We start from the raw sequence: 26,845 nt of genomic DNA, 5'->3' as shown, positions 1-26,845 counted from the left end.
TTTTATGTAATTAAAGCTTTACAAAGACCTTGTGTGTGACTGAAAATAATGTGTCATGAATGTCTGATTTGAAGCTGGAAAAATATAGAAAAATGATTAGCAGACAATTAGCTAAATTATGATCTTGGCAGAATTTACTGTAACCCTGTTTTCTCTAAGTAAAACAATGCATAGTGAAAAAGAACCCCATATCCTTTATACTTCTGTAGTTAAAGACAGCAATTCACTAAACTTTTATTTAAGTCAATGAAAGAGTCACTTCCAAGCTGTACTGAGTATTTAAATGGAAACAGTGTTTGGCAGTTATTCCTTTGCATCTTTCTGAAATATTCCCAATTCTCAAAGAGCTATATTTTGTATCAAGTTTAAACTTCCCTACTGAGAATGGTACTGAGATGTCAAACAATTCTATAGAAGTGTGGAATAGACACGTGCATCCAGTAGTTGTCTATACAGAATACGTAAGACCTAATCCTGCGTAAGGTAGGAAGTCTAATATGTTTCTGACCTACGTTAGAGTACCTGATGAATGTATACTCTAGGTGGAAATCTAAATTATTCCAGAGATTCTGGCTGTAGAGACCTGAACTGTAACTATTAGCTTCTACCTATGATTGTCTACCACATTCCAGTAGGCACTAAAATAAATACTCACATGACAGACTATGGCAGCATGAATCCATGGAATGAGTATTTTTTGGAACGTGCATGTGCAACATGACTTACCAGTTCTTTCATCCATAATGAAATTTGGTTATATAATGACAAGTACAAAGGAAATCCACTAAAATCAAGGCCATGCTCAGCTTCAAAGAAATGCCGAGTGATAAAATACAGAAGCCTGAAAATCCAACGTTCCTTATTCATGCAAATTGACTTTTTTCAAGATTCATTCTCCTATTGGCACATTGCCCACACTTCTAATTCTTGCATCTTAAAAAACTGAGAAATCTATATGCACTTTTAAAGAACAGTTTTCATGCTTTATAAAGTAATTTGAAAAGGAAGGCTGGTGTGTGTGTGTGTGTGTGTGTGTGTGTGTGTGTGGTGTGTGTGTGTTTGTGCATTTAGCTCTCTTACTATAATTGTAGGCTTATAAATTAAGTAGAAGTATGAAAGTGGGGAATAAACTTTTAACAATGAAGAAATGTGACAATAACTGGCCTGACACTTCATAGTCCTGGCTGGGATTTGCCTGTGCACAGTGATTTGATAGAGATGGTTTCCATGTTATTTGTGGAAGTACTCATGCTGCTTCCACTCCCAGGAATGTTTTATTTTATTACTTCTCATCCTGCGACAACCAGTTCAGATAATGAGTCCACATAATGTGTTTTTCCAATTTCCCTCCTAGAAGGAATCTCTAGCCTCATTCCTATGGAATTTGCTTTGTACTTTCCCATGTTTCACTTTCCATATTGTACTAAGAGTATCTTTTCTACTAGAATTCAATGTAATTTCAGGCAGGATGGGTGCTTATTTCACCTTAATACAATTAGAGTGTTAGCTGAAGGCCTTATTCAGAAACACTTTCATATTTAATAAAATATCTTCTCTGCCTCTTCACCGCTAACTTTATATGAGGCTCACTGATTACTTTCTCCAAGTATTTCCTCATTAATCCTGACTCCTCAGGTTTTTAAAAAAATTTTGCAGCCACTTAGCAATTTTTTAAATCAGTTGCATGTGGTGCAAAAATTAGTACTCATTTACTTTATGTTGCTCTTTAATTTTTCTTAGGCAGTTTCAGGTGTGAATCTTTTAGAGTCTCAGTAAGATGCTGAATTCCCATTGGCAGTAACCATATTTTACTATTTCTTGGAAATCTTCCTGCCCTATCTCCTCACCCTTCACTGCTCTAGTCACCCCCATTCTCTCACCCCATGGCTCTAAGCCAGGGGTTGAAAAACTGTGGCCTGCAGGCCAAATGAGACTGTTTGCCTGTTTTTATACAGCCTGTGGATCAAGAATGGTTTTTACATTTTAAGTGGATAAAAAATATCCAAAGAAGAATATTTTTCAAAATGTGAAAAATGTTATGAAATTCAATCTCAGTGTCCATAAATAAAGCTTTATTGAAGTACAGCCACTTCCCTTCATGTGTCTATAGCAGAGTTGAATGGTTTCAACAGAAACCTTAAGGCCTGCAAAGTCTAAAATATTTACTATTTGGATCTTTACAGAAAGTTTGCTGACCCCTGACCTAAATATTTGCTGAAAGATTGGTTTTGGGATCTGGTTATCTCCTTTACATCTCTCTGTTAGTTTTGAGATATTTAAAAAGCTTTCTGCGTGACGAAACAGTAGGTTTTCAGAATCTTCATGTCGACCAACAGGCTATGTCCACTGGAGACACAGCTAGAAATATGTGTATCAATGTGTGGAATCCTTTTAACTTCAGGATGTCTCAAAAGTTTTCAAAGAACTATTTATGCTTCCAAGGGATGTATAGCAAACATTCTTTGGGAAATGTGAAGCTACTTTTATTTTAAAATAAATTTATTTATTTATTTATGGCTGCGTTGGGTCTCTGTTGCCACGCACAGGCTTTCTCTAGTTGCGGCGAGTGGGGGCTACTATTTGTTGCAGTGCGCGGGCTTCTCACTGTGGTGGCTTCTCTTGTTGTGGAGCACTGGGCTGTAGGCGCGCGGGCTTCAGTAGCTGTGGCTCGAAGGCTCTAGAGAGCACGCTCAGTAGTTGTGGCGCACGGGCTTAGTTGCTCCGCGGCATGTGGGATCTTCCTGGATCAGGGCTCGAACCCGTGTCTCCTGCATTGGCAGGCGGATTCTTAATACTCTGTGCCACCAGGGAAGCCCTGAAGCTACTTTTAGAATAGTGACCACAACTTTTGTTAAGATTTCAATTTTGCATCAGGATACTGTATTTCATAAATGTGAGGTCAACACTAAGGCAAGTTCCATAAGGTCACAGAGCTAACAAAGTAATAGAACTGAAGAACACAAGCAAATGAGATAATCTATGGAAGAAGGGATCATTCATCTGAGCTCTTTGCATAAAAGAGCACTTAAATGTCTGTGAAACCACTAAGTAGAAAAAACAACTCACCACCAAGGACCTTGACTTGGGTCAATATAAAGGACCAAATTCTAGGCTTAAAAAATTTTTTTTTAACATCTTTATTGGAGTATAATTGCTTTACAGTGGTGTGTTAGTTTCTGCTTTATAACAAAGTGAATCAGCTATACATATACATATATATCCCCCCATCTCTTCTCTCTTGCATCTCCCTCCCTCCCACCCTAGGCTTTTAAAATTTTTTTCCTCCATAGGAAGTAGACTAAAGAAGATGGCAACAAACAGGAATGAACTCCACATTAGCTGCTGCAAAAATTTGAGTTTATTTCCTGTTTAATTTACTAAACCTTACCCATAAGATGCTATGGTTTGGATTCAAAGTGAACAGAAGAGAAATAACCACAGACTGACATACACATTTTCTCTCAAGTGATAGCAGTGAATCACTGTATAGGAAAACAGCAAGAAAAAAGAAGTGTAACACAATAGTAAAAAAAAAAGTATTCCTTTACCTTGTTCTTGCTTAATCCTCTCTCTTTCTGCATATCCCGCAGTCAGCATATTAATTCTGTTAAGCCACCTGAAGAAACAAATATTAAAGTCAGTAACATTGCAACTGATTTTTTTATACTTAACTATTTTCTTGGGAATAGTTATTTTAAAATGTATAAGAATTTATGGAATAATCCCAGATAAAGGGTGTGCTTTTTGCTACTCTTAACACATGGAGTCTTCAATGAGCTATAATTTGCTGTAGTACAAACTGCTCCCACACTAAAGATGCTACTTCACTAGAAAAGTCTTGGGCAAACCTGTTAACATCTGCAACATAAAGGGTTTTGAGATGACCAAAGCCCTATTAATTCTGTTGCTCTAAATGTAAAAGCACTCCAAATATTTTTGCTGTTCCGTTTCTTCAGAACAAATGCTCCTTTAGAGATATTTAAACAATATCAGATATAATTTGTCCTGAGAAGGGAAAAAACTATAGACCTTGCCTGTCAAAATATGTTTTACTATGAAATATTAGTTTTGATGAATCTCCTTTAAGTTTAATGATCCAAAGGGAAACACAGCTCAGCAGTAGTATACTTTGGAAATTTGTCTCTAAATTCAAGGGTATTAGGTTTTTCCAAACACAAAACGAGCATATACAATTTTAATCTCTGTTTAGATCTTGAAAATTTATTTCCATGAACAATAGTAATTTAGAAATAAATCTTAGCTCTTTCCTCTTTCAGAAGAGTTGCTATTGCCAATGTAGGGAACTGCCTGAAGCAAAGCACTATTTCAATCTCTGTCTTTTGTCCCACCAGGTCTCTCCCTGTGTTCATTATTCTGGATAACTGTTTACACTGCATCAGATTATCAAATCACAAAATCTTTAAACTAACCTGACAGTTTCCCACTGGTCAATCCTGAGCTATGATCCATATAGCTTCCCAAATAAGAAAGTAAGGAAGAATCAACCTTCCAAACTAGCTTGAGTAAGTTTGGAATCACTAGTATAGTTAACATCATTAAATTGTGGAATAATCTGATCGAAACATGTTTTTAGGAAAAAAACTGTGTTTGAGAAGCTTTTCTCCTAGGAGATTATCTCCCCTGTCGAGTGGAAGATGACTTTCTTTGAAGTGACTCATATATTTCGTCATTTATGCCAAGTGGTGTTAACCGTGCATCAGATACTTAGAATATCTTGAAAAGGGAGGGAGGAAAGTTGTTTCTCTAATGGACAAAATCACATCCATGGAAATTTAAGCTTTAATTTTAAGAATAAGTCACTTAAAGCACAACTTTATTTTGACAAAGCCTACAATGTAATGATCACCTCAACTATGGGAAGTAAAGAAGGGACTGGAGCAGAAATGGAAAAAAGAATGGATCAAATGAATTCAGTAGCATGATATATACACATGATCCAGAAAATTATAAACTGTAAGTCAAGAAGTTAACTTCATGACAAATAACCTTTTAAAAATGACTCCAATCATTAGTAAAAGGTCAAAATTAAAATCTAGCCTGTAGGTCATTTGTAGTAAGAAAGGGGTTGAATTTGTACTACAAGGTGAATCTTAGCACTCTTAGGAAAGACTGGCCTGGTGCTTTTTGGGTGGAAATGATGTTGATACCACTAGAGGAATATTTGTTAATGAATTTTAATTCAGTACTTCATATTTAATACTTTTTAATATATCACTGAAATTTCATTTTATCAGAAGTCTAAAGAGCAGTGAGGTCTTCATGAGATGAATAAGGAAACTAAAAAGAGGCTTCTTAATTTTTCAGCTCAACAACATTTATTAAATGCCTGTTGTATGCTGAACAATGAGCTACGTTTTGTGGGTCCAAAAATGAATAAGACATAATTTCTGGCTTTGATGAGCTCCAGGATTCCTAAATTCCACAAGACAATTAAAAAATTAAACTACTTTTAGGAAGAAAAATTCTGTCCCCAATAAAAACTCTTTACAAAGTGTATGCGTAAACTTGTATGTATAGACACAAAAGGCTGAATGCTACACAACTGTTGTTGCTGTCTTGGATAAAGTTGTCCTTAGGCCTCAGTTAGAAGATGCTTATCCAAACACTTGCTGCAGTTATGGTTTGGTGTTTATATGCTATTATGAACAGCAGATATATATGCATTAATTGAGTTAAGAAATATTAATGTGTGCCAGGTACTGTTCTAGGCACTGAGGATAGAGAAAGATAAATGAAACAAAGAATCTGTTTTCATGATGCCTGTAACTTCAGTGAGGGAGACAGACAATATTTAAGGATGAGAGGATTGGGCCTATGGTGAATGTTCCAATGAAGCTGTCAACAGCTGACACAGAATAATGTACTGAGAGGGAAACCAGAGTAAGAACTGGGGAAGAAATGTAAGATAATCACACTAAACAGAAACTGATGAGTCCTGACAATTATAAGGACATATGTGCTGACATGAAAAGGAATACATAGGCCAAGTGAATTCAATAAATAAGTCTCAGAATACTTGAGAAACATGATGTTTTGTTTTCTTCCCACAGATTTCACACAGGCTGGCAAAAAAGTTTTTTTTAATGTTTCAATGCTCATTTCTGAGGATGGAACAGATGGATTGGTGGTAGGGTGCTCAAAAGTGTTTTTGCAGATTACCTCACAATCAAACTTAAAGCTACTCAAAAAATAGATGGTGAGATTTTAATATTCTATGTTATATGTATTTGGGTATATGTATGCATGTGCGCATGTATGTGTATACACACATGCGGATTTTACAGAAGAAAATTAAATCTAAGGATTGCTTTTTCATTCCAGTTACTAGGTCCCGTCAAAACTAGCACTACATTTTAAAAATACATATGATAATATTTTAGAAATTATGAAATAATCAGGTAAGGCATTTATTTATAATTATTATAATATAATTATTTATAACTATATCATCTCTTGAAGGCTTAGGTACGTGCCTTCAAAGGACTACACATAGAATGAACCAACACCCACATCATCTTGCTGTTATGTAACAATCAGCTTATTAAATAAAGTTGTTGGAGGCTGTCTCTCCCCAACACCAATCCTCTGTGAATATTGCCAGCACTGACTCTCCTCCGTCCTACTGACAAGTAATTTTTAATAAACTTGCCTATTGAAAGCAGACACTAGGAATATGCTTATTCAAAAAATAAAAAGCGGGCAAAACAATAAAAGTCCACTATACTTAAATTTTAAAGAAAGACTCAGTATTTCAGGACAATTTAATTCTGAAGGTTGTAGTACACCATGGCAAGGCTTACATAAAACAGCACTCTTAAATGTACCATGTGGAGATGACATATTTGATCAGATTTATTTATTTTTTCTTTGACCCATTGCTTAGAAAAGGCAACAAAATGAAACATATGGGTTTGGTTTAGCTTCTTCTCTGATATCCTGAACCAGATACATCCACAGGAGTATTAGGGAAGAGTTAGTGACATCATACACTTCTGAGTTATTGCTAATACAGGGTAGAGAATGGAGATCAAGAATGGTTTTATAGTTCATAAAAATGCATTTCTGAACAGGCTATTTTCTAAACCTAAAAAGACCCTGATTAGCAAGTATCACGAAAGATTAATTTATGTTAATTCCTGGATGGAAGTAACTGTGTTCTAGTGGATCTATCTTGTAGGAGAGGACATGATTATATATACCACTTATTTTCTGCTCAGTTATGATGTAAATCCTTCATATTTATCCTAAGGGCATTGAGCTCAATTGTGGTAAAATGGATAGTGAGTAACAACAACAGTAGAAGTATAAAATAGTTAAAACACAAAACAGAGTACCACCCCTCCCCAACAAGTACATAAACATTTTCATTTTGAGAATAAGCTCTTCAAATTCTGATTGGCTAGTGTGAAATTTCAAGAATGGTAACATGCAAATCAAGAGAAGATTATGGAAACCAAACAAGGCTCAGTTCACAGAACTAGAACAAATAATCCTAAAGTTTATATGGAACCATAAAAGACCCAGAATTGCCAAAGCATTCCTGAGGAAAAAGAACAAAGCTGGAGGCATAACACTCCCAGATTTCAGACAATACTACAAAGTGACAGTAATCAAAACAGCATGGTATAGGCACAAAAACAGACATATGGATCAATGGTACAGAATAGAGAGTCCAGAAATAAACCCACACACCTATGCTCAATTAATCTTTGACAACGGAGGCAAGAATACAAAATGGAGAAAAGACAGTCTCTTCAGCAAGTGGTGTTGGGAAAGCTGGACAGCTGCATGTAAATCAATGAGGTTAGAACACTCCCTCACACCTTACACAAAAATAAACTCAAAATGGCTTAAAGACTTAAATATAATATGACAGCACAAAACTCCTAGAAGAGAGCATAGGCAAAACATTATCTGACATAAATCCCAGCAATGTTTTCTTAGGTCAGTCTCCTAAGGCAATAGAAATAAAAGCAAAAATAAACAAATGGGACCTAATCAAACTTATAAGCTTTTGCACAGCAAAGGAGACCATAAACAAAACAAAATGACAACCTAAGGAATGGGAGAAAATATTTGCAAATGATGTGACTGACAAGGGCTTAATTTCCAAAATATACAAACAGCTCATACAACTCAGTAACAAAAACAAAAAAACCACAACCTAGTCAAAAAATAGGCAGAAGACCTAAGTATACATTTCTCCATAGAAGACATACAGATGGCCAATAGGTACATGAAAAGATGCTCAACATCGCTAATTATTAGAGAAATGCAAATCAAAACTACAATGAGGTATCACCTCACAGCAGTAGGAATGGCCATCATCAAAACATATATAAGCAATAAGTGCTGGAGAGGGTGTGGAGAAAAGGGAGCCCTCCTACACTGTTGGTGGAAATGCAGATTGGTGCAGCCACAATAGAAAACAGTATGGAATTTCCTTAAAAAACTAAAAATATAGCTACCATATGATCCAGAAATCCCACTCCTGGGAATATATCTGGAGAAAACCATAATTCAAAAAGATACATGCACGCCAATGTTCACAGCAGCACTATTTACAATAGTCAAGACATGGGAGCAACCTAAATGTCCATCAACAGATGAATGGATAAAAAAGATGTGGTATATATACACAATGGAATATTACTCAGTTTAAAAAAGAAGGAAATGATGCCATTTGCAGCAACTTGGATGGACCTAGAGATTACCATACTAAGTGAAGTAAGTCAGACAAAGACAAATACCATATGATATCACTTACATGTGGAATCTAAAATATGATACAAATGTACTTATTTATAAGACAGAAACAGACTCACAGACATAGAAAACAAACTTATGGTTACCAAAGGGGAAGGGGGGAACGGATAAACCAGGAGTTTGGGATTAGCAGGTACACACTACTATATATAAAATAGATAAACAACAAGGACCTACTCTATAGCATAGGGAACTATATTCAATATCTTGTAATAAACCATAATGGAAAAGAAAAGAAAAGAAAAGATATTAAAAAATCACTTTGCTGTACACCAGAAACTAACACAACATTGTTAATCAATTATATTTCAATAAAAGAAAGGCTCAGTTCTCCTATTAATTATAAAAGATTTTATCAAGTTTTCTCAACACCTTTCTTTGCCCTCTCCTTGTATTCATATCATTGGTTTGGAAAAATCACGCCTATACCCTGAAGTGTCAAAGAACAAGATTATTTATAAAAGCATATTAAGTGTCCATTTAGCGTGTTAAAGCACATTTATGAAGCTCCAAAATTTTGTGCTTAAAAACATTTGAACACTAACTCTTTAGAGATATACAAAGAAAGTTATATGGCGTGAGAACCCTAAGTATATAAAAGGAATATATATTGAAAGCAAACACTTATATAGCACTTACAATTTAGCAGGTACTGTTCTAAGCCCTTTATGCGTTCTTATTTGCTCCTCATAAAAGTTCTATGGATGGAGATGGCTTTTATCTCCATTTTTTAAAAAGAGTTAATACCTGACAGAGAGAGGTTAAGTTCTATATCCAAGGTCACACAGCTACTAAGTGGGACGGCTGGAATTTGGACAGCCTGGTTCCAAAGTTCATACTCTTAACCACTATGCTATTCTGCGTCTTCCTAACTGTTGGCACATCATATATATAACATGCACTGCCTACTGAAGACCTGTGAAGGGGAAAATTTTGAATCTTAAATCCAATTTCTACAAATCTAGAAAAGGGAAAGGAGAAAGGAAAGAAAAAGGAAGAAAGGATCAAACTCATAAGAGCCAAAATGGAAACAAGAAGCAGTATGTTGTAGATAATGAAAAAATATATATCCAGATTTTCCCAGAGCCACCAAATAACCACAGGATTGGCTGCACAATCCTGTCCAGTGATAGAAGAAAGGTGACAGAGAGATACACCAACTATGCCTATGCCTAAGTTATTGAGATGGATATTCTGTCATAAATGCTCAGCACTTGGAAAAGTCAGCTTTTTTTTTTTTTTTTGTGGTACTTGGGCCTCTCACCGTTGTGGCCTCTCCCGTTGCGGAGCACAGGCTCTGGACGCGCAGGCTCAGCGGCCATGGCTCACGGGCCCAGCCGCTCCGCGGCAGGATCTTCTCGGACCGGGGCACGAACCCGTGTCCCCTACATCGGCAGGCGGACTCTCAACCACTGCGCCACCAGGGAAGCCCGAAAAGTCAGCTTTTTTTGTGGGTATCCTTTTTTCCTCACTTGGGAATAAATTTGAAGACATATTCTTGAAGTGGACTTAACAAATTTTTTTTTTTCTACAGTGGATTTTTCTTTTGGGCCTATACATGGATTCTGGCACATTTTTGGTAAACTTGACAAAAAGTCAATGAGTTTATTTTGACTTTTTAAAATGCCATTCTTTAAAATTAGGTATGGCTACGTGGAGCTATGGCTGGGTCCATTTTATTTTAAACTGATCTAGAAACTTCAGTGACATTATTCTCTAGGCATTGATGTGGAAAACAGAAATCTAAGCCTAACTGACTTTCTAAGTATTCTGAAATTTAAGTAACTTTACCTGTTCATATCATCAAGATGCTCAGCGGCAAAATAAAAGCTTTTGATTTTAGGATGACAGGCTTTGAATGCACTGCAAAAGGAAACAGAGTACATTTATTTATTTCAAATTGGGAAATAAGTTAGAACCAAACAATTTTTATGGATAAAAATTACCTCAGATCTAATCTGAGTTCACATATATAATGCTTCTGCTGTGATGACAGAAATGAGTGAAAAATTCAATTTTCTGCCCACAAAACTGCTTTCTTATTACCTCAATTTGAAAGCATTAGACGAGCAACCTATAATTTAAAAGCTAGAAATTAAAAAAAAAAACAAAACTACCCTTCCTTTCTCTCCCTCGCCCCAAATAAAATCAACTTACTATTTCTTGCGGCATTCGTTGGCTCTATCAATTTTAAATTCAGGCAGACTGATGAATCCTTCTGCTTTTTCATCCTAAAGAGGCAACACTCTTGTTTAGGGTATTATATATAAAGGTTTGAAGCTGGTGCTACTATACAACTATGCCTTAAATATCTATACTAATAAATCAGTTCATTTAATCCTTTAAATTAGACATTTTAGAGATCAAAATTTCAGTCTTACCTGTTATAGTCCATTAAATTGAAGGTATATTTTGAACATTCAGAATAGTACAAATTAAAATACATACAGCAATGTTTAAAAATCCTTTTTATATTAAAATAAAGATAGAAAAAATTTTAATTCTCAAAGTGAAACCTGTTTTATAAGTAATTTTTCCCTCAGAATGTACGTACACATTTATAACATATAAAATAACTGTAGTCCACATTTACAATTCAATTTTCTACCATTTTAAATGTTCAGATATAAAATGTAGGGACATTTACTAATTCAATTCCTTTTCTGTCTCCAAAAAAAAATCTCTTAAACCTGAATTAAATAATTATTTTGTGTACTCAAGATTTTACAAATGAAGAGATTAATTTGCTTTTCAAATATCTGACTTGGTTTACATGTTATATATACATAAAAGTCATGTTTCACTTGGAAAACTGAATGAAACCCACAAAATGCCCCCCCCCCCAATGTGGGATGGGAATACAAGACAGGAAATTATCTAAAATCTTACATCAGATGCAAGTTATTACAACTAGGCTAAGATTATTTTTGGCTAAACCCTTTAAATGTTGTTGTCCCTTTCATGTTCATGAGCCAACTCGTCAGACTTTTACTCCCAAACTTTGATCTGTGCTGTACCAGTTCACGGCTCCTTATATATCAAGTTCAAGAGACATCATACTCCCAATCTGCCATCTCAAAGAAAAAGAATAGGGGTTCTCAATTCTTTTAGTATGTGTGTGTATGTTTATATGTAAAACTTAATAAAATTTGATGCTAATGATAGTGACTAAAACGTGTGTGTTATATGCAAGAGCAGTATAACCTCCAATATTTTTCAATATTTGAGCATTTTTTTCTTCCAATCTTAGGGTAAATACAATAGTCTCAAATCTCTTTGATTTGTGTTATGTTACCCTTGATGTCTTTAATGTTAAAATTAAAAATTTTGAACAATTTAAAATACTTTTGGGGTAGTTATGATCTCCCCATTAAACTCTGAAAGACAGAAAAGCATTCAGCAGACAATCTACAAGTGATCTAAAATAAAGAGAAACATAAAGACGTTATGTTTTTATACTACTTGATTGGCATACAAAAAGTTTTTAGCCAGCACACTACATTAAACCACATACATTTTTATGAAAAAAAAAAAGCTAACAATAGAAATTTTTGTTTAAAAAACTTAAGGTGGGAAGAGATATGGGAACATATGTATATGTATAGCTGATTCACTTTGTTGTGGAGCAGAAGCTAACACACCATTGTAAAGCAATTATACTCCAATAAAGATGTAAAAAAAATAAAAATAAAAAAATAAAAAACTTAAGGTGAACTGATAGATGGCTATGGCAAAGGAAGCAAATGTAGAGTTAAGGGAATATCAAAAAATAAGGTATACTCTATATCTGTTGTGATATGTGACAGGTTATATAATTACTCTGGATATAAATCTGTTTACTGGAAATGAAACAGGAAATCATAAGAACAACTGGCATGTATTATATACCCTCCCCCTGCTGTCCCTATTGGGCCAAATGAAATGAATACTTGAAGATTTTTGAAACTAGTCTACTAGTTCATTTACTCCTTAAGAAAAACTGAAACAAATGCAGGTGGTATTAATTTAATTAACTTCCTAAAGGACTTCCTCCCAAAAAAGCAAACAGAAAAAATTTTAAAACTTTGAACAAAAGCAAGACATTTAAAAATCTTTATCAAATTTCCATGTATAATCCTCTTGAGTAAGCTATTGCTTGAATTAGTTTGGTATTTTTAATTAGATATACAGAATTTTACTATACATTATCCATATTTCAAATATGTTGCTACATTAGAATAATTGAGACAAGTGCCTTTCCAGAACCCCACAATGCAACCATTTTAAGAAGGCAGACTGAAAAATAACCAGCAGAAGTCTCCTGAATTAGCCTTAAGATGATGATATGATTTTAAAATGTAAGTCTCAAAACGATGACTCTTTTGGTTAAAGATAAAATGAATGAGAAAACAAAATGTGCTTTGTCTTACCTCCTCATTAATATACCAATATAGGGATGCATCCTTTAGGACAAACCAGTATTTCTTCCATTTCTGTGAAAAATAACTCTTCGCATCTTTCTTTTTCCAAAGCCAGCCCTCACAGTCACCACGGCCCAGATCTTTGCAAGAAATTCGTCTTTTGCTCTTGCCGGCTATAGGACCTAAAGATAATAGTGGGTAAAAATGCTCTTTAAATTTTGTATATGTGTGAAGGTAGAAGGTTAATCTATAGATTATAAAAATAAGTCTGGATACTTAACAACCTTAAAAATTCTTATTTTCTCTTTGTATCAGAATACAAAACTATGGAAAATTTTAATACCTTTTCGCCCACATGAGTGACATACAATTTAATCTGAAGTGCGTGATCCCAGTCTGAAAACCTGTTGAGACCATGTGTTGCAAAAGGTACCTTGTATCGTAATTGACCTGAAGGAGAAGCCGGTCTTGGTAGCTCTTGTGCTAGGGGGTTGTTCTCTTCCAAACCACACTGGGCTCAGGCAAGAGAGGATGGGTGAACTGTGCTGGTGATTATCCCAGTGCAAACTAAGCAGCTAAATGTTTCATTTCCTTTTCTTACCTTTGTTTTTCTTCTTTGATTTGTGCTGCAGAGAAGACTGCTGAAATGTCTGAAATCAAAGATAGGGAAGAATGTTATGTGATATGCAGGGTGCCATCGGAGTCCCAACAAGCTGCAGAAAACACTCAAAAGCTGAACGGTGACTCTGAACCCCGGTCAGCAAAAGTACCTTCTTTTTCCAAAGACTCAAAACAAATTCATATATAACATGCCGCCAAACTTTCTACTTTCTCATGAAGCAGGAGAGAATAATATTATCTTGGTCTTTATTTTGTAGGCAGAGAAATAGGGACACAAAGCACGGCTGAAACTGAGGGCTCATATATGCAGAGCACTACCTTTCTTAGGGGTTTATAGTGCTTTCTCAGGCAATATCTCATTTGATTCTCACAAAATCTTATGAAGTTGTCAAGCAAATATGACTATCACTTGTTCCTTTGAATTTCATTATATACCATAAGCCACCATGAGCTACTGATCTCCTAGGCCCTCCCCCTCAGTTGCTAAATATTTCAGCACTTGAATCAATATTTTCTTCTCACACCTACTTCTGTCTCTATTATGGGGAACTAACCTTCATGTAGGTGATGTCAGTATGTTGGCTCTCTCAGTCCCTCATCTCTAACGTTCTTTACTTCTCCAATCTTCAGCTACCCACCCCCATGACCCTATATTTGTTACTCTTAAGCATACTCCAACAACTGCCTCCATTCTCCGTTTTACATAGTATAATACCTCCAACCCAGCAATTTTTAGAAAATCTTCATTGAGGCATCCAATTTATTGAGTTTGCCACCTTTTGTGCCTTTATTTCTATTCTTCCACTTGCTTTCCATGGGACATCGTTATGACCATTTCCTTGAGCTATATACTTCCTGCATCATACTCGCCTAGCTAACAACCATCTCAGTTAAACCCACCTATCAGTCTATTCCACGCTAAGGACCAGAACAGCGTACTGTCTTAATAGAAAAACCCACAACTGTATGACTGGTCTAGCTTTCAATTAATGACTATAAATCACTGGTTCCAGTCAGACAGTCTACTAAACTAGATCGTTCACTGGTCTAAATAAGGTTAATTATGTTCATATGATTAGCTAGCTAACAGGGTAGAGAGATTGCATGTGCAATTTTAATTCACAGATAATCCTTCAAAACGAATTTTAGGTAACAGATTCTTCTTCGTATCTGTAAGGGGCAATTGGATTTTGTCTACATAAAATTTGCTGGTCTTGGTTTTATAAAGTAAATTCGTATTCTGTGACATACTTCCTTATTTAGTATCTTTGCTTGTAAAATAACATTCTACTTACATAATAATTTGCATGATTTATATATGGTTTACATAATTCTTAGGAATATAATATTATGGGTGGATATCAGTCCTAAAGATAAGGGTCAGATAATTTGCTGACATTCAGTGTAATGCAGAAATAATCACCCAATTGTCAAAGTAATATAAATACATATATATGCGGGATGTGTGTGTGTATAAAACTTTGCAGGATCCATGGCTACAGAAATTCACAATCAATTTTAGAGAGAGAGCATAAAAGATAAAACCCATCATGCTATGTTAATTTTCTTGAGTGCACTTTGCTTCAAAATAATAACTCAGGCTAGTGTGCTTAAGTATAGTTAATTTACATTTAGTTATTTTCCCTAAATTGTTTGGCTGTAAAATTACTGATTGGGTTTTTTCCTTTTGTGTTTCCACAAGTAATCATTATAATTTTACAGCTCATTATTTTTAAAAATGACAAAGATGGGGGTGGTTTGTTTTTAGGAAGCTACATGGATAACAGACAGCTCAAAAGAATTGAGTTATATAATGTACTTCCTATGCTTTTTCACGTTATTTCTTAGAACCTTAAGGTCTACTTTAAAATCTACACAAAAACATATTTTACGCTCTCCACGTTTTCTTTTTTAACAAGATTATCTTTTCTTTCCCTATAAAAATATATTCTCATACTCATCATGATTGCAGAGTATAATCAGTATACATATCGTTGGAACCTAAGAACTCCTAGGCACACAATACAGATTTATCCATCATTCCTTTTTAAAATATTGTAACTATTACAATGAAGTTCTCTTAAGAGAGACGTCATTATTTTTCCAAGTGATGTGACATTTTCTAAAATGAAAATGTTAATTATATGCTTTTGAAAGTAATGGAAAAAACAATGAAAACTACCTTTAAGGAAATAGGTCTCTGTGTAGAAAAGAGTAATATAGCAGGCCTGAGCCTGCTATTTTAGAAAGGCCTGCTTGCAAGGTTAGCCCTCAGCTGACATATGGGAACTTGGCTGGCAAACAGTTCCCTGTACTGACATGAAGCTTCCCTAAGCGATAAGATGATTTTGCCCACCTGGGGACTCAACACTTGCTTTCATTTCAGGAAAGGAAAAGTAGTTGCTAGGCAGAGGATGCCTATGTAACCAACCCATTAAAATCCTTGGGTACTTGAGTCTTCAATGGGCTCCCCTGGGCAGAGACACTACCCCCATGTGACTGTATTTTTGCTGCTGGGGAAGTGTGCACTCTGCATGATCTGTCATGAGAAGGAGAGAGCACAGGAAACCTGCACGTGGATTTCTCCAGATTTCATGTGTAGCATTTTTTCCTTACTGATGATCTGGCTGTATACCCTTGCTGCATCATTATAATAAAATCTTAGCTGTGGTACAACTATATGTTGAGGCTTCTGAGTCCTAGTGAATCACTGGACATGTGGGTGATTTGGGGACCCCTGAAACAGATTCAAAGATTCCTTAAAAACTTGTATCAGAAATTGCTCATTATTCATACATATAAATAAATCCTGACAGTGAAGGTTTCCTCATGTTATCAGCAAGTATGATTAAACACCTTGAGGTGCAGATTTACAATCTTGTGTAGTCTTTTCTAGTAGAACTGATGGAATTATTCATTCCGAGTGATAGATATTTAATTGTTATCATTTTTCCCAGTTTCTAGTGATATCATAAAATATTTAATAAGAGCAAGACATTAAGAACAGATACATGACTATAATGGATAACACAGCAGATCATATAAGGTATTATGACCAAGTTCAAAAAGAAAGAGGCCTGGAATCTTTGCTTTACTGATGATGAATGTTTTTCTCATGAGACAGAAAATTTGTAATATATTTTATTTCTGTATTTTTCTTCTTAGTTTCAGATCACTCTTCTTCCAGGTTCATGCTCAAGTAAGTATGTCTTTTAGAAGTTCTTTCATAGCAGTCTGTGAGTAGCAAACACTGCTAGATTTTTATGTTTGAAAATATAAAAACCCTTTACTCTTAAATAAAATAATACCTTAGCTGGGCATAGAATTCTGAGTTGAAAATAATTTTCCCTCTGCATTCTGAATATATCACTTTATTTTCTTTTAGCGTCTATCATTGCCCTTAAGACATCTGTAGCTAGGAACTTCCCTGGTGGCGCAGTGGTTAAGAATCTGCCTGCCAATGCGGGGGACACGGGTTCACACCCTGGTCTGGGAAGATCTCATGTGCCGTCGAGCAACTAAGCCCATTCGCCACAGCTACTGAGCCTGCACTCCAGAGCCCGCGAGCCACAGCTACTGTGCCTGCGTGCCACAACTAATGAAGCCCGCATGCGTAGAGCCCATGCTCTGCAACAAGAGAAGCCACTGCAATGAGAAGCCCGTGCACCGCGATGAAGAGTAGCCCACAGTCGCCACAACTAGAGAAAGCCCATGCGCAGCAACAAAGACCTAACACAGCCAAATATAAATAAATAAATAAAAAATCTGTAGCTACTCTGTCATTAGTTATAATTTGTCTTTAGTCTCACTGTAGCTTTTAAAATATTTTCCTCTTTATCCCTGATATTCTGCAATTGCTCTATGATGTGTCTAGGTTATAAATGATTTTAATTAATCTCATTTCACATTCATTGTGTTGTACTTGAAGGTGTTATTTCTTCAATTCTGAAAATTCTCAGGCATTGTCTCTTCAAAGGGCCTTCTTTACTAGTCTCTCTCTTTTTGTCTCTAGACTTATGTTGGTACCTCTCAATTTATCATCTATGTGTCTTTCATATTTCTGCAATGCTTTTTAGGTGAATTCAGTCTGCTGTTTGCCAATTTCCTAATTCTATCTCTGATTTTAAACAGTCTAAAGTATATCTTACCTATAGAGTGTTTATTTCACTGACTATATCTTACACATCCAGGATGTCTAGTTGGTATTAGTGCTTCTGAATATTCAGTGTCCTTAATCATCTTGTTATTATTTCAAATTTTATTTTAAGGGGTTCTCTGGATTTCCCATAATTTCCATTTACTAAGGAAAGAATCACCTTATAAGAGTCAGCGCTCTGGTCAATTGCTCTATCTTTATTCAACCTCCTTATACTCGTGGGTGAGGAAGCTCTGCTTGCCTTCCCAGTTGGTTTCACCCAGTGAGTCAATCTTCAGTTTCCTGACATAGCTGTGGTCCATTTGTTCTCTGATCCCCATTAGAGTAGACTCCCAGTCATTTCTAGCTCTTTCTGGACTCAGAGCCTACCAGGTATATGGCTTTACTTCCCATTTATTGTTGTGTGCAATTTTGTTCTTTCTTCTAGTCCTTGGAGACTAGATCTTGTTTTTGACCATGACTGTATCTTTTTGTGTTTGGGGTAGTGTGTGTGTGTGTGTGTGTGTGTGTGTGTGTGTGTGTGTGTGTGACAGAGAGACAGAGAGAGAGAGAAAAATCAAAGTATAAGCTCATAAGGCGTACTGACCACCAAAAATAGACTCCTTTTGTAAACATTTGTGAAGGTCCATTCTCTTAAAAAACGTATTTTAATCTTTTTTCCTGAATCATCATTCGATAAAATCTTTCTAACACCATCACTAGCACTTTCTGTTTATTGTAGGGAGCAGCTGGGTGAAAGTTCTTTGAACTTTCTCTCTAAGAATGTTTACAAACCCTGAGCCTTAGCTACTTATGAATTTATATAGTCAATCGGGATTTCTTGACTGAGCTGCAGGCTGCCTAACTCAACAGATTTAATGTGTACAAAACTGAGCTCATGATATCCACCACCCATCAACCGAATCTGCTCCTCTCCTGGTCTTCTATACCTTAGTAAACGGCAATTCCACTTCTCCCCACAGTGGCTCACACCCAGAATACCAGAGTCAATCTTGACTCCTTCCCTTCTCTTACAGCCCATAGTCAATCCACCAGAAAGCTGTATCAGCTCTGTATTCAAAATATGTTCACAATATGACTTTTTCTTACCATCTCTACTACTACTATCACCTTGGTCTAAGCCACCATCATCCCTCACCTGCATCACTAAAATATCTCCTCACTGTTCTCCCTCCCTCTGCTCTCGTATCTTCTATTTTTAACATAAGAGTCAGAGTGATCCTGTTAAAATATGATTTGATCATGAAAACTCTCCAATGGCTTCTCATCTCACTCTGAATAAATGCCCAAATCCTTCCACTGACCCTGAAGGCCCTGTATGACCTGGCCCCTGTTACCTCTGCTTCCTGCGCCTACCCTTACTAACTTTGCTCCAGCCACACTTGCTCTTCCTAGATTATGCTGAGTGGAGTCCCATCTCAGGGCCTAGACCCTTGCTGTTCCCTCTGTCTGAAATGTTTGCTCAGATACTGAAAGCAGCTCTTTTGCCCCTTTCCTGTTTGCCCATTTCTGTTCCCCTCTAAACTTAAAAGAACTCAATTATAGGAATGAGATCAGTAAGCAATTGAAACTAACTCCTGACCTATGCTCTCCTGAGTGCACACCAAGCCTTGTCTAACTTGTTGATTCTTTTCCTAGATAAAAAGAAGAAAGAATGAAGAATGAAGCAGTTAAAAAATGACTAGCTCTCTACCCCCAAAAGCTCCCTTAGCACTCCTGCAGGCAGATCATGCAGGCAAGATAACATGTGAAGAAAGAGTCAGCCAGTCTGCACCCGATGGAGAATGATGCAGAACGCAACCTCCTGCCTTGACGATCCACTGAGATTCTTCACCCCCATTTTTCCCTTTAAAAACTGTCATTGCTGACCAGAATCTTCAGAGTTGGTTTCTGGACACGTGTCCACCTTCTCCCCAGATTGCCAGCTTTTCTGATTAAAGCACCTTTCCTTTCTACCGACACTTGCCTCTCGAATTATTGGCTTATGAGCAGCAAGCAGCCGAACCTGGGTTTGGTAGCAATACTCTTGTGGCTTACTCCCTTACCTCCTTCAGATCATGAGTCAAATGCTTCCTTTTTAGTAAATTCTTCCCAGGCTTCCCTATCTAAAATTGTTACCCTTATCGTCCTCAACACTTCCTGTTTTCCCTCCCTGCTTTATTTCTCTCCTTAGAACTTAACATTACCAAAAGTACTTATATTTCTTGTTTATTACTCAGCCTTCCCTCCAAATATAAACTATATGAAAGAAGAGGAATCCTGACTGTTTCATGCACTGTTTTATCCTTTGACTAGAACAGGGATTTTAGTACTTCCTCTGTGTAAGACAGAGGAAGTACTAAATAAATACTGGTTGAGTGCATAAAAGTTGAACAAACCACCAGCAAAGAACACAGGATGTAGTCTTAATTAACTGATTGTTTTAACCTGAAGTCCTGGGGGGGGCAATAAACAAGCCAGGTGTCTTTTCTCCAGTAATCCATGTACAGCATATTACTGATGTTCTGTTCTTTAGTAGACTGCTCCTTTTGGTAGATAAGAAAAAATTCCTTTTCATCCAATCTCCTTTAACATTACTTGTAATGAGATTGTCTTACTGCACTTAACAGTTTAAAGTTGAATTCAAGATGTGGCGGGCAAAAGCGCATTAAATGTGTCAAAAGATATTTATGCATATAATTATATGATGAATTATGAATGGATGTGTTGAAATCACAATTCAATCCATAAAAATAGAATGTGCTAAAATAAAAGGCCATTATGAAAGCATTGTTGATCCTCTTCTTAACCATGGCGATGCATGCAACAGTATTCTGTTTGGCTATAAAAGATTCCTTTTTCAGACAGTTGCCTGAAAAGAGCATTTGTCTTTCATTTTGTCCACAGATGTTCTGTTCAAACTCTATTCCCCCCTCTTCTGGATGAGGAAGTGAGGGGGAGGGTAATTTGGGTCATTCTTATCCTGAAACTTTCAGAAGCACTTATTTTAATTGTGGAAGAAAATGACAGTTTCTGTGTTACATTTTGAAAGCTCAGCTACTATTAAATTCTTCTCAAGTTGCAAATTGCCACACTTACAGAAAAATTTGCAATCAAAATACTCTCTTGTTGCAATATAGCAACTTCCTCTTACTGTAATTTTCTGCAAAGTTCCAAGATTTCTTCAGTGACTAGTCAAACCAATAGCTTATTTCTTTTTTTTTTTCTTTTTTTTTTTTTTTGAGGTATGCAGGCCTCCCACTGTTGTGGCCTCTCCCGTTGCGGAGCACAGGCTCCGGACGCGCAGGCTCAGCTGCCATGGCCCACGGGCCCAGCCGCTCCGCGGCATGTGGGTTTTTCCCGGACCGGGGCACGAACCCGCGTCCCCTGCACTGGCAGGCAGACTCTCAACCACTGCGCCACCAGGGGAGCCCATAGCTTATTTCTTATACGTAAGAAAAGGTGCTTAGCAATTTGAAACTCTTGGGACAAATGACAACTATTTCCACATATTTAATCTTTTTAATAAACAAATAAACAAGAGCCTTTGAGATTTAAATACTTCACAAAGAAACGTATTTTCCCTTACTTTCTCATTATTGTGTGTCAGCAGAAAAAGTCTAAATATGAGCAAGTGGGGTAAGATGGTAATGGGAGTAAATAGTATATCAAGAAATCTTCCATTTACATGAAATAACAGCATAGAACTGAACAAGTTTACTGTTGATGGTGGTCTTGCCATTCTAGTGCACGAAAGAGAAACTCTGCGTGGAATGGGGTGGGGATGAGGCACTGCATACACGCTGGGTCTTTGAGGGCAGTGGGTGAGCTTGCTCTGGATTCTGTCAATAAAGTTAACCTGACTTTATATTGACTGAAAATGGCTCTACACACACTCAAAAATAAGCATGCTTTTAAAAATAACAAGCATGCTAATAAATTATGAGTCAAACAAGAACAAAAAGGCAGTAGTTGGGGGGAATTTAGAGAAGGTCAAACTCAGGTTGGGCAGGGTCAGTGTTTCATCAAAACAATATCATGCATATCAGATTCCGAAGGAGGGAGGTAAGTGAATCTTATACAAGATTCCATAAGACAATTCCCCTTTCCTATTGGACAGTAAGTGGTAAGGTGGGAAGAAGAGCGATTATAGTGGTGAATGGTTAGGAAGGGTTACAAAAGTCACCACCCTTGGGAAACAGGAACTGTCATTCTTGGATCGTAATAATTATCATGTACTGAGGGCTTATGTGTGAGGCACAGTATTAGGGACTTTATATCAGTTATCAATCTTAATCCTTACAATAAATTTGTTCCATGGTGATCATTAATGCCATTTCAAAGAGGAGAAAACTGAGAGTAAACAACTTGCTCAGGAGCTCACAGGTAGTGGCAGAGTCAAAGTTCAAACCCAGGTCTAACAATCCCAAAACCCGTTCTAACCACTCTGTGCAATATTGCCTCTCAAGCAAATATTCTGTAGTCATGGTAACCATGTGAGAGAAAAGAAAAACTGCTTCTGACATGAAGACATCCATTTATGAGAACCTCCCATGTGATATAAGTACATGGCTATGTGGAAAGATTCTATAAAATAAAAAGATATTAGGATGCCACTTTTATATTAATGGAGATAAGCAAGCCAGTAACATCTTATCAATCTCTAATTTTCATGCTTTTGTTGATTTTAATTAGCAAGTTATACTGCTCTGTGGATTTAAAAAAAAGATTTGCAGGTTTTTTTTCACAACCATCAATCATATCTTCATGAGACGAAGGCTCATGTTAACATTTTAATTTTGCAAATGAGATAGAAACTAAGGTTCAGAAAGGTAATAAGGCTCAGCCAAGTTAGACAAGGATGGGACTGCAATCATATTTTATTCCAAACCTATTAACAGTGTTAATTGAACTCAGCACAACCATAAAACCCTATGTCAATACTGATGAGGAAACCAGTGATCCAAATAAGGCAAGCCTGCCTCTCCACTAATTCTTCACACAGGAGCTGATTCATTGTGTTATGCAATTTTCACTTGACACACTGCTGATTATTATGCAATGCCTTAAAATTACTTGGTTCACTTTCTCAACGTGTGGTTTTAAACTACTGCATTAGTTTCCACAAAGGCAGAAACCATCTGCTTAGCTCACCACTCTCTGCTCAACTCCTAACACTGGAACTGACATATAATTTTCTATTGAAAGCATGAATCGAACAGTTAACTGACCACCTATGTGTGCGGATGGTGAGGCTATGAGTTATGGCATCTCATATGCAATTTGTCAGCACATCCTGTCCACTTTCCCTTCAAAACATATCCAGAGTCCACGCCCTTCTCACCTCTTCCACTTTAGCACCCAGGGCTAAGCCCCTATCATCTCTCACCTGAATTGGCCAGATCCTAACTTGTCTTCCTGCTTCCACACTACCCCCAGCCACCTCCAGCCTATTCTCAACACACCAGCTGGAGTGATACACTTTGAATGTTTATGTTTCAGCAAGAACGGAATGCACAGTACCAGGAGAACAGTACTGTGGTAGTGATCTGGAGACCTGACGTCTAGTTCTCCATATTCCAGTGATATGACTATGGACATGTCACTGAAACTAATCTTGACCTCAATTTCCTCATCTGCAAGACCAGAGACTTGGACCAGATGCTCTTAGAATATCTCACAGTGCACTAACTGTACATGATCCTGACTTAAAGGGAAAAATGGCTAGTTACCAATGTACACACAATTACTGATGTTTTAGGAATTATGTATACCTGCAATCAGTGTCAATCTTAACACAATGCTAGATTATTCACTGAAAGGCGCTTAGTTTATGCTTAAGCTCCACCATGTATGGAAAGTACTTATCACCAGCCATATTAGATACAGCTATTTTGGGGTGCTTGATTAATGTGTACAAAATGAGACAGAGGCAGAAAGTTCAAATAGCTGAAAAGCAGAACTAGGACAGCGCCTGCTCCTGACACTTCTGTTTGACAAACTGTCGACATTTAGGTGTCAGAGAAATCAGGGTAGGCTTGCCCATCTTTTATGACAAAGAAACGTTTATGACCGGAAAAAATTGAGAGAACCAGATTTGCCTCCTGACGGCTACTAAATGACAAGGAAATAAATTATATGTAAAAGAAAAAAGAGAAAAAATAATACAAAAGAATCACCTCTAATGAAGTATGTACAAAACCTAAGAATCTCAAATAAAGTCAATGTATATGGCATGATAATTTTGTCAGCAGTTTTATGACAATCAAAATTACTGGAAAATTTTCTGGCTACTGACTTTATGGCTTCATTTTTAAGAATCTGAAACTAAAGAGTTTTGGGTCACCTTCATTTCTAGGTTTGTTGCTCTGACAGATTGTACATATTTTCTCATCACGGAATTCTTGCCACGTCACTGTAATTCATTCCAAGAATGCCAGTTTTTCTCTAAATACCTTTATGGCTAAGAGTATGTTTATCAGGCTCTTACTCTGAGACCTTTGCTCTTATAGAATAGATAAGCTCTCCCAGACAACCACTTCAAATGTTTCTACATCGGCTAGTTTAGCTGCAGTTTTCTTGATCCAGAGATTGCCTTTCCTTAACAGAAACTCTCTCAAAGATAACATTGGATAAAAATCAAAGTTAAGGGGCTTCCCTGGTGGCGCAGTGATTGAGAGTCTGCTTGCTAATGCAGGGGACATGGGTTCGTGCCCCGGTCCAGGAAGATCCCACATGCCGCGGAGCGGCTGGGCCCGTGAGCCATGGCTGCTGAGCCTGTGCGTCTGGAGAGACCACAGCAGTAAGAGGCCCGCGTACCGCAAAAAAAAAAAAAAAAAAAAAAAAAATCAAAGTTAAGTTTAGGAAGTTTCAAAAGTCACTATATGCAACTCATTTTATAGTAAAATAACTGAGAGATAAATCATACTCTTCCTTCTCTTCCATACTGAACCATCTAGTATGACATGATTTTAAGACTAAAAAAGCAAAATTGGTTTTATCTAACAGAAGAGAAAAAAGAACTTGATGGGGAGATTTTTAAAAAAAATTTGTGTTTGCAACAGGAATCAAATCATCATGATGCTGTCAATTTAGATGGCATTTTCCATAGTCCTCTTTTCAGTGCCATGCTCATTTTGTAAATGAGAAAACTGAGTAAGAGAAAGCAAGCAATTTATGCAAGCTCAGATATGAAAAATTAGATTTCTGCAGGGCCTGATGTTTGCTGCCACTTCTCCAGAACTCGTTGCCTCAAATGCACCTAGATTAGGGTTTGGCTTGTTCTCAGCCCACTGGTGAGGACATTTTGGTAGTATGGTTGGAGGAAGGATGCTAAGAATATTTGTGCACTACCATAGTGCCAGACACTGTATCAGATACTTTATATACATCATAATCACAGGGAGCCAAAGCTCTTACCCAATTATACAAATATATATGGGGGGCACAAGGGAAAAATACAACCTCCTCAAAAATATTTTACTAGCAAACAAAGAAGTGAATTTCATATGGCTGTTTCTTGTATCAGCCATCTGATAAAAATTGAGGACATGACGCTAAAATGCAACTAAGTGAAGGAGATTCAACAACTGGCTAAGATAAGATGGTCTAGGTACATAGCTTTCTGGTACTCTTCCTTAAACAGAGTATGCAAAGAAATTCTTTAAAGAATCACCTTACGTGTTTTAGCAAGTAGAAACCTCTTTAGGTAAATTAGACATTTAATCCTAACTATTCCTTATACTAGTCAATCTTTTGATTTAAGATAGATAAAAGACAATTTGAAGTTATATTTTCCTATATGCTCTGGGGAATTAAGTAAGTAGGCTGTGGGGATGATACCTCCATAGACGTAGGCTGTACCTTGAGTCCACTCCAAATTTATGATCATTTAGAATTTTTCACTTTACAACTGATCCTCATACAGACTGTCACTAGAATTTTCAAAGCAGGTTTTACCTGGTAGGTACCTATAGTGCCAACAGAAAAGGAAACCTCAGTGTGGTGGTTATCTACTATGTCAACTTAGCAAAGCTGTAACTATTTATTTCAGAATTCCTCTCCCTGTCTGGTGCTAGTTAGGGCTGGCCAATGTAAATTTGTGTGAATTTCGGAGAATACAGGCGACGCAGCAGCCTTTCTGCCCTGAAGGTCAGCGTAGGGTGCCGGTCAGTGCAGCAGCGTACACATACTGCCACTTTCCTGCTGGCTCACCTTGCTGGGATAGGTCAGTAGCCAGGCGTGCAATTCCTTCAGCTCCTCTAAGTCCTGGACCAGGAGCCTATAAATCTCCATGGCAAAGGGCACCAGCTTCGTTTTGAAGCTGGAGGCAGGCTTCCAGTCTGCTCATGGATTCTAGTTTGTCTTGCTCTCCCTGGCTTCACATCTAGATTTTCTTCATGACCACTGGCTCTGCTGAGGTTCTTCACCAGCTCCTCAACTGAGTAAGATCTAGTCCTTTATTCCATGCCACTTAGCACTTCTGCTTCCCTGACTGAACCCTAGCCGATACATTCATTAATGCCCAAAGAGGACAGATGTTCTAGTCCTAGAAGCCCTTCTGATTTGCTCATCGGGAAGCAAATCCCCATCCATGTAAATGAATCCATTTCCTTTCTGTATGGCCTTAAGAATAGTTACTATGTGTCCAGCACAGTGGAACAAACTTTATATAGAGTGTATGATTTACTTCTGAAATACCTGAGTGAGTTAAGTATTATTATCCTCTTTATACTGATGAGAAAATGAGGTTCAGAAATGTGTGTGAGTTCAAACAGTTCATGTTCTATTAACTACAGCATTATTCTTGGCCATCTGAATCTTAGAAAAGACAATTCTTTTCTTTAATGTTGGGCCCTTTTACTTGGAGGTGGTTAGATACAACAGCCATTGTCTCTTGAGG

The 26,845-nt window shown here is 36.9% G+C and overlaps 1 protein-coding gene across 4 annotated transcripts in view; it reads right to left on the bottom strand.

Annotated features, from left to right (window-relative positions):
• CNKSR2 (connector enhancer of kinase suppressor of Ras 2) overlaps positions 1 to 26,845 on the bottom strand; it is a 258,302-nt gene that overhangs the window by 46,857 nt on the left and 184,600 nt on the right. For all 4 annotated transcript variants that reach the window (XM_065900458.1, XM_065900459.1, XM_065900460.1 and 1 more), the window contains 5 exons: positions 13,789 to 13,837; positions 13,197 to 13,369; positions 10,945 to 11,018; positions 10,579 to 10,650; positions 3,549 to 3,616 (listed from right to left, as the gene is read on the bottom strand). In XM_065900458.1, coding sequence (XP_065756530.1) covers positions 3,549 to 3,616; positions 10,579 to 10,650; positions 10,945 to 11,018; positions 13,197 to 13,369; positions 13,789 to 13,837 — 436 coding nt within the window. The remainder of the gene's footprint in view (positions 1 to 3,548; positions 3,617 to 10,578; positions 10,651 to 10,944; positions 11,019 to 13,196; positions 13,370 to 13,788; positions 13,838 to 26,845) is intronic.

The sequence above is a fragment of the Phocoena phocoena genome, chromosome X (genome assembly GCF_963924675.1).
Source record: "Phocoena phocoena chromosome X, mPhoPho1.1, whole genome shotgun sequence".
NCBI lineage: Eukaryota > Metazoa > Chordata > Mammalia > Artiodactyla > Phocoenidae > Phocoena > Phocoena phocoena.
Note: the sequence above shows the minus strand (reverse complement) of the source record. Positions and strands in the feature narration are given on the sequence as shown.